Genomic DNA, 8,482 nt, shown 5'->3' with positions numbered 1-8,482 from the left:
ATGGATTCAAATGACTCCATGAATCCATATCATCCCTCCTCTAGCTATATGAACCTGTTGCACAGTCAAATTGATAACCAAAACCTTGAATACACTCCTCTTGATAGTCCAATTTCTGAAATTTCATCTGAACCTCCATCCCCTCAAGAAAACTGCAAGTCAAGAAAAGCATGGTTACCAACAGATGATATCATGTTGGTAAGCGCTTGGCTCAATACTAGCAAGGATCCGGTCACTTCCAATGAGCAAATACGTGGAGCCTTTTGGGGGAGGATAACCGATTACTTTCACTCCTGTCCGGATGCTGTTGGTCGACCCAAGAGAGAGGCGAGTCACTGTAAGCAGAGGTGGGGGAGGATAAACGACTTGGTGTGCAAGTTTGTTGGCTGTTACGAGCCTGCGACTAGGGAGAAGTCTAGTGGACAGAATGAAGATGATGTGATTTTGTTAGCACATTAGATTTACTTTAATGATCATGGACAGAAGTTTACCCTTGAGCATGCATGGCTTCACTTAAGATACGATAAAAAATGGTGTGCCTCCATCAGTAAAGGTAATGGAGTGAAAAGGGGAAGAGTGAGTATTAATGGGTCTGAACAGGATGCACACCAACCGATTGATGTGGATGAATCATTGCCCCGTCCTCCTGGTGTTAAGGCTGCCAAGGGGAAGTCCAAAAAATCCTCTAACACCCAACCGATTGATGTGGAGGAAGATGGGAAAGCTTACTTGGAGTTTCAGTTGGAGCGTGTGTCGAGGATGTATGAGATGAAGCAGAAGGACTTCGAGTTGAAAGAGAGGGAGTTTGCTATGCAGAAGGAGCATATCAAGCATGTGATGCTTGATAATCTGATTGCTAAAAAGGATTCACTAACTGAATAAAAAAAAGCTCTTAAGGATAAGCTAATTGATGACATGATGTCATCTTGATGAATTGTCAAAAGATGTTTCCTTGTGGTTTTTGTTATAACTATGTTATTAATCAGTTTGTTTGTGTTTATGTATTTGTTATAACTATGTTTTAATCAGTTTGTTTATGTTTGTGTATTTGGAATGATTATAAATCGGGTCAGTTATGATACATGGGATGCATAAACAATCAGTTTGTTTATGTTTGTGTACTTGGATGTATTTGTTATTAATCAGTTTGTTTATGATACATGGGATGCTTTATTAATCGGTTATGTTTTTGTACTTTGGATGTATTATTAATCAGTTTGTTATGTTAATGCAGGTCAACAAGAGGAAGCCGTGTTTGTACAGGATGAACCAAAATTCACACCAGAACCCGTGACACCAAAAGAAGCTGTGTTTGTACAAGTAGACACCAATTTTTTTGGTGACACCCAAAGCAACTCCAGCCCCGTGACACCAATTTTTTTGTATTGTAGTACTCTACCACATGTTTGTCTACCATTTTAGACCACATATGTATCCAATGTTTGTGTACCACAAAATTGTATTCTTACTTTGACAACACAATTTCTTATATAATGGCAGAAGCAAGCACAAAAAATATTTACACCAAACACTACTCCTTCTCAATATTCACACCAAACACCAAAATTTAAAACACCTTTCCTTTCTTTACAAATTCTCTTCAAATGGCTTTTTCTTCCCAAAATGATGTTGATGATGTTGATGACATAATTGTTGAATGTTTTAATCAAACATGTGATCAAATCAGCAACCAAGTTTAGCAAAATCTTATGGCTCCACCAGTTCAACAACAACGACCACCTAAACCAAGAAAAAAGCGAGGTTACATTGAAAGAAATTGAGAAGTCGGTCATGAGCACTTGTGGAATGATTATTTCAGTGATAATGCAACATACACTCTCCAAATTTTCCGACGTCGTTTTAGAATGAACAAGCCATTATTCATTCATCTTGTTGACCGACTCGCAAATGAAGTACCATATTTTCAACAAAAAAAAGATGCTACCGGAATGTTGGGTCTGTCTACATTGCAAAAGTGTACAACAGCGATTCGTATGATGGCATATGGTTCTGCAGCTGATGCGTTTGACGAATACCTCCGACTTTCTGAATGCGTGGCGCTAGCATGCTTGGACAATTTTACAGATTCAATCGTAAATTTATTTGGAGATGAGTACTTGAGAAGACCCACACCAGCAGATCTTCAGAGACTATTCGACATTGGCGAGTATCGCGGATTTCCCGGCATGATAGGAAGCATCGACTGTATGCATTGGGAGTGGAAGAATTGTCCCACCGCATGGAAATGTCTGTACACCCGTGGATCTGGAAAGCCCACAATCGTTTTAGAGGCGGTGGCTTCGTATGATCTCTGGATCTGACATGCTTTCTTTGGATTACCAGGTACATTAAACGATATCAATGTTCTTGATCGATCTCCAGTCATTGATGATATTTTGCATGGTCGAGCTCCTAAAGTTAAATACAGTGTCAACGGACATGAGTGTAAATTGGCTTACTATCTGACGGATGGTATTTATCCAAAATGATATACTTTTATCCAATCTATTCCACTGCCACAAACTCCAAAAGCCTCTTTATTTGCAAGACAACAAGAAGCTGTGCGTAAAGATGTAGAGCGTGCTTTTGGAGTTTTGCAGGCTCGATTTGCCATAGTCAAAATCCCGACTCTTATTTAGGATAAGGTAAAAATTGGGAAAATAATGAGAGCGTGTATCATACTGCACAATATGATAGTAAAGGACGAACGAGATGGGTACACTCTGTTTGATGAAACTGAATTCGCACAATTGGAGTCAAATAGAGCTTCAGAAGTTGACTACACGCTTCCAACAACCAGACCTTCATATGTCTCTACTATGCTCAAACTTCGAAAAAATGTTCGTGATCGAGAAAAAAATAAATGCTTGCAAGATGATTTGGTTGAAAATATTTTTAGGCAAAATTTGGAGCAAATCAGTATTAGAATTAGTTATTCTCTCCATTTATGAATTGCACTTCTATTGTAATATGTATTAATGTTTTTATTATGTTTTGTATGTTTGAAATATGTATTAATACATTTATACCACTTCTATTCTATTTAATTTTTTTAAATTTAAAAAATTAATATTTTAAAAAATAAGAGACCCAAAATTAGAACATACCAATTATTGATAAAATTTTAACTAAGAAATCATGGATTCTTATATTCAAAATCAAACAAAATTAATTCATAAAAAAATTAAAACCCCACTAACAACTCCTCCCTAAGAGCTTACCGATATTGTTGCTGTTACAAAAAATTAAAGCCACGCGAATAAATGTCTTTTTGCATATACCATTGTATTAATATATATGAATAATATGTTACCTTTTTTTTGGTTAAAGACTGTATAATATATAAAAAAAAAACTGTTAATAAAAAGAGCATAAGTCTGATTTCTTCGTAGTAATGTGAGAAACGGCTATCACTTTATCAGTATCACCAATAATAAGAATTAGGCCTTGGCCTTTTCATTAGTGCTTTAAATATGGCCTGTGATGAGAATTCTCATTTCTCTCTCTCTTCCATTCTAACAAATAACAAAAATGGGTTTAGTAATAAAAGCTCTCAAATATCTTCTACTCCTCTCTTTCTCCTTGACCTTCATCCACACTAATGAAGTCTCATCTGCTTCTCCTGTGAGTCCATCCTCGTTGCCGGCAAAGATGAGCCGGAGACTTGTTGCAGTTGAAGGCATGGTTTATTGCAAATCTTGCAAGTATTCCGGCGTCGATACTCTCTTGGATGCATCTCCTGTCCAAGGTCTTTACATTTTCCGATTTCTTTCAGTTATCTTGACCGATCTTGTCATTATTTTTTTGGTTATTGTTTGTTGCATGTTTACTTCCATGAAATTTAATCTTCATATGTCATGTAGCGAGTTAATTTTTTTTCTTCTTAAATAAATTTACGTAGCTAAAATAAATTGAGATATCTGCATGCATTACGGTCTCGCAGAAGATATCTTCTCTCTATCAATGGCTGCAAAATTGAGATTAATTACTTTTTTATTCACCCCAAAAAGATAGTCTAAACTTAGGCCAAAGTATCGTTTAGCTGGCGAAACATGTTAGATTGATTTCTGAATGAAAGAACGTTGGTAGATTAATTAGGTTGGGGTATTTGTATATGTGAATGGTTGCAGCGGTTGGGGCGGACAAATTTGTCTGCAAACTGAACCGCTTTTTATTTACCAATCAACAAATGTAATCTGCAATGATACGGTCCAAATAAAACATAACTAAAACCGTAATGGACCAACTACGGACCACTTTTGCATATAAATAGAATTGGTGCACAGCGATCTTTAATCCACCTTAAAAATGGAGCAGTCCAGACCATAAATAGATTTGACTGCCGTGATCGTAGTTATCATTCAAACTAAAGTGTTGGCATGCATGTTCTATATTCAGGAAAAATGTATTTTGAGATTTACGCAAATGAATTCATGTTAGAAAACAAAAAACAAAAAAGTACTCTTCTGCATTTCACATTCTTCGAGTCTCTCACGCCACTTGGCGTTCATGCAAAAATTATCTTTTGTAATTTTTGTCTCCATTTTGTTACTATTATTTTCTAGTTATAATTTCTATATACTGTTTTTTTAACGAGATACTAAATTTCCATATGATATTATTGTTTTGAAATCAATGAAACTGTTTCAATTATAGGAGCGACCGTAAAGCTTGCATGCAACAACACAAAGAGAGGTGTGACAATGGAGACAAAAACAGACAAAAACGGATACTTCTTCATGTTAGCTCCCAAAAAACTCACCACCTACGCTTTCCACACGTGCCGGGCTTGGCCGACGAATCCCGGACCCACGACTGAAACGATGACATGCACCGTCCCGTCACAACTCAACAATGGAACCACCGGTGCTACGCTTAAACCTTCTAAAACAATCAACATCGGTGAACACGACTATGTTCTCTTCTCTGTCGGCCCCTTCGCGTTTGAGCCGGCCTGCACTCGTTTTTGGTACGTTCCTTAACTATGTGTGTGTGGACATTTTAAGTATTTCGTGTGTTTGATTTGTAATGATGGGTCACTAGTGATCTAAGTGTGCTGCCTTGTTTGTTTTTGGTACGTTCCTTAACTATGTGTGTTTGGACATTTTAAGTTTTTTAGTATGTTTGATAAATTTCATGAGTTTGTACTAGTAAAACTTTGCGTGGGGTTGTAATGATTTAGTTCTGTTACAATATTGCTTACATAGTTAGATATTGATCTGCACGTTGACAATAATACATATGAACACATTGGAACTTGGAAGTGTCTTATTAATACAAGAGATAAATCGACAGATTAAGGACATAATCGATTTATTCATAGTGTATTTCGTCACTGTTGTTATGACATTACATGGATTGATGAGAACATACATGTTATTTTTTGTCTAAAGAGGGATAAGAATCATAAGTCTTTAAGCAGGCTCTTCACCAATCAATACCGAGTTGCTTGGAGAGGAATAGATTATCAAGATATGTGATTAATGGTGCCGATGAATTGACATAGCTCTGCATATGTATTTTAGCCGCCGCCTCTGTAAAGATTCACAAATAAATGAAAAAAAAAATCGTCAGCGAATCACACAGCCTTCAGAATACAACGAAGAAGAAACTCGATTTATGATATCTCAAACAGAGACGGTATGGGAAAGTTCAAAAATATAACTAAACCTGACTACTTAAACTACTAGTTAATCTGACACATAAAGTACAAAGAGTGGGAACGAGAGTATAAACTAGTTGATGAACTCACCATCTTCTTTGAGCATATTAAGTAGGTGAGCCCTTGTGGGAAGAGCGTACATCCCTAGAGAAACAGCTTTCCGTATAGCCCATCCATGGTGGGGAGCAAACACTTGAGCATAAGACTTAGATGCTGGATCCTTTAAGGAGTTATCGCCTCTGCAAATGATATTAATGTACATGTATGAAATCTTCTGATCTTGAACCAAAAAAAATACAACAAGACTCCATTTTTCTTGTACGTCAATGTCCTTATTCAAATCACCAGCCTACAAGCTGGCTCGGGGGATCAACTTATTCACAAAACTGACAAAAGAGAGAGAGAGAGAGAGAGTCCAGAACAACAGAATAGAGACTTACTCGGAAGCGATGATCTGTTCAAAGAGAACCCTGACCATGTCAAGACCACGCTTAACCCGCAAAAGGTTTCTAGTATGACTACCAGCTTTCCTGACACAGTTTGCCTCAATATCTTTGTCCATCATTACCACTAACGTTGATATGGAACTCGACGCCCTCACTAGATCATCCACCTATATAATTCACCGAACCCCAAAATTAACAAATTCTTAGCAAATCCAGAAGATAAAATTCCAAATACTTCAAAAAATGAAAATTCGCTAATCAATTCCAAAATCTCTCAGTACATGCTGAAGGGGAACATAACTACAAACCTATCTACACAAATCATTACGATTCTCTACTACTAACTAAGTCTCCAACTTAATCGGAGAAGCCAATACCTTGGCAACATAGTCCATCTCCGCAAACTTGAAAGCTATCCCAAGGCAACCGAAAAGAGGCGAGACAAGAGAGCAGGCGTGAGAGAACTGCGCCACGGGAACTTCCGGACTCTGCGAATTCACGGCGACCGCTAGTTCCTTGAAAGCTGTCGAGATTTTTCTCAGCGGCCTATCTGCGTTTGAATCCGCCATTGAAGATCTCTCCTCCTCCTCCTTCTCTCTCTATCTCTCTCTCTCTTCTTCTGATCGTGATTACGATTTTTTGCTGGTGTGATCTTTCTCGATTGAGGTTTGTGATTTGCCGCGGAATCTTTTTTTTTGGCTGCAAAGGAGGAGAGAGAGAGAGAGAGAGAGAGATTCGCTGATCAGTTTTGTTGGAGACGTTTGGCGTTCGGATCATAGATATCCTTCTTCTGGATAAATATCTATCCGACACATCAAAATGAATAAAACGCTGCGTTTACGTAAATGTGGGAAATGAGCCAAGTGTTTTTTTTTCTTTTTCTTTGGTCAACAAAATGTTTATGTGAATGTCACAACTTAATTTGAGCAAACTATTAAATTAATTTATAATATGTACAGGAAAATTTGAAAATATTTTATAGTATATAACAAATTTTTTTTCCTAAAAGTATAAATAAAAAATAGTACTAATTTATGTTATAAAAACTATAAAGATAAGGATATAGTTGGGTTGTGTATAATAATGATGAGTTATGGATACTGTTTAAGAATCAAGATATATGAAGCGTTCGTTGGGAAAGATTTGTAGGGATACATGGCTGCTGTAGATTAAGATCATCATCATCATCAACAAATATGTGGTTTTTCAAACTTTTATTTATGTTTCACTATGTCTTATATTCCTTCTGTCTAGTTTTGAAACTTTTACTTAAGAAAACAATGATTATTAAGTTTAAATATATTGTTTTTTTTAACTAAAAATATATTATTTAATTTTAAACTAATAACAATTCAAAATTTTAAATATTTTCAATGATTAACATTTATAAAACATCAATCTTTGTTTAACAAAAAAATATCCTAAAACATCAATTTTTGTGAGACAGATAAAGTAGTATTTTTTCCAAAAAAAAATGTGAGAATCAAAATTATATAGATAGAGAGGGATTAATTATATTAAATGCTTTGATAACTCTCTATTAATAATTGGGGTAGACGGAATGGCGGATGCAATTATTTTGATTATCACTTATAAAAAGATAGTGACATTAATTGAGTCTTAGGTGGAGCTTATTTTTAAATTAATTGAAGAAATACTATTTAGGAGTAATAATTGATTATTAAGGATAAGACTGTATAACACAATTTGAGGCAAAGCATTTAAGCATGGAGTCGATAAAAACAATTAAAATTTTCATCAGTTTCCGATAAAATGTCCACTTGCCATTTACTCCGCTTTTACGGTTTCCGCCAATTTTTATTTTCCCTAATTTCAAACTTTTCTCTAAAATTTTAAAATTATTCCTCTCTTTTTCCTTCTAGATTAAAAAAAAAAGAAAAGAAAAATGATACTTTTTCATTATAGCCCCTGTACTATTGTAGTTATCCACTTTGATAAGTCTGTTTCACCGAATAAATTAGAAAAGATTCTAGTCAAATCAGAGTGGAACATAAATCCAAATGAATTGTTCAACATTTATTACTAATCAGTCCATCGGAAAAAAATACACTAGTATACCGTATACGTCCGGTTTAGTACAAATCATTTTGATTTGAAATTGAAATGTAGGGTACTCGGATGAAACTTTATTAAATAAGAGGGGTAAAAACATGAAAAAGATATAATATAGGGGTGTATATTTGGGAGTTTTGTTAAAAACATACAGACACTACCTTTTTTCCGCTAACACACACACACACACACACTGTTCTTTAACTTTCTTTTCTCCAACCTCTCTCGGCCTCTCCAGCTATTTCCTTCTCTTTCTATTTGATTCCCCCCCCCACTCTCTCTCAGAAAAAAAAAAAAAAAA

General features: G+C 35.7%; 3 protein-coding genes across 3 annotated transcripts; 2 read left to right on the top strand and 1 right to left on the bottom strand.

The window, feature by feature from the left end:
- On the top strand, nt 1-882 carry LOC104784179 (glutathione S-transferase T2-like). Its single transcript, XM_010509237.1, has 2 exons — nt 1-446; nt 549-882. Exons 1-2 carry the CDS (start codon nt 1-3, stop codon nt 880-882), a joined length of 780 nt encoding a protein of 259 aa, XP_010507539.1.
- LOC104781868 (non-classical arabinogalactan protein 31-like) lies at nt 3,483-5,177 on the top strand. Its single transcript, XM_010506639.2, has 2 exons — nt 3,483-3,748; nt 4,657-5,177. Exons 1-2 carry the CDS (start codon nt 3,532-3,534, stop codon nt 4,980-4,982), a joined length of 543 nt encoding a protein of 180 aa, XP_010504941.1. The 5' UTR covers nt 3,483-3,531; the 3' UTR covers nt 4,983-5,177.
- Nucleotides 5,241-6,850, bottom strand: LOC104781866 (accelerated cell death 11). The gene is made up of 4 exons (XM_010506638.2): nt 6,486-6,850; nt 6,103-6,275; nt 5,753-5,901; nt 5,241-5,534 (listed from the first exon to the last, which is right to left on the bottom strand). Exons 1-4 carry the CDS (start codon nt 6,675-6,677, stop codon nt 5,428-5,430), a joined length of 621 nt encoding a protein of 206 aa, XP_010504940.1. The 5' UTR covers nt 6,678-6,850; the 3' UTR covers nt 5,241-5,427.

The sequence above is a fragment of the Camelina sativa genome, chromosome 4 (genome assembly GCF_000633955.1).
Source record: "Camelina sativa cultivar DH55 chromosome 4, Cs, whole genome shotgun sequence".
Lineage (NCBI taxonomy): Eukaryota > Viridiplantae > Streptophyta > Magnoliopsida > Brassicales > Brassicaceae > Camelina > Camelina sativa.
The sequence above is the reverse complement of the archived record's forward strand: the minus strand, read 5'-3'. Positions and strand labels throughout refer to the sequence as shown.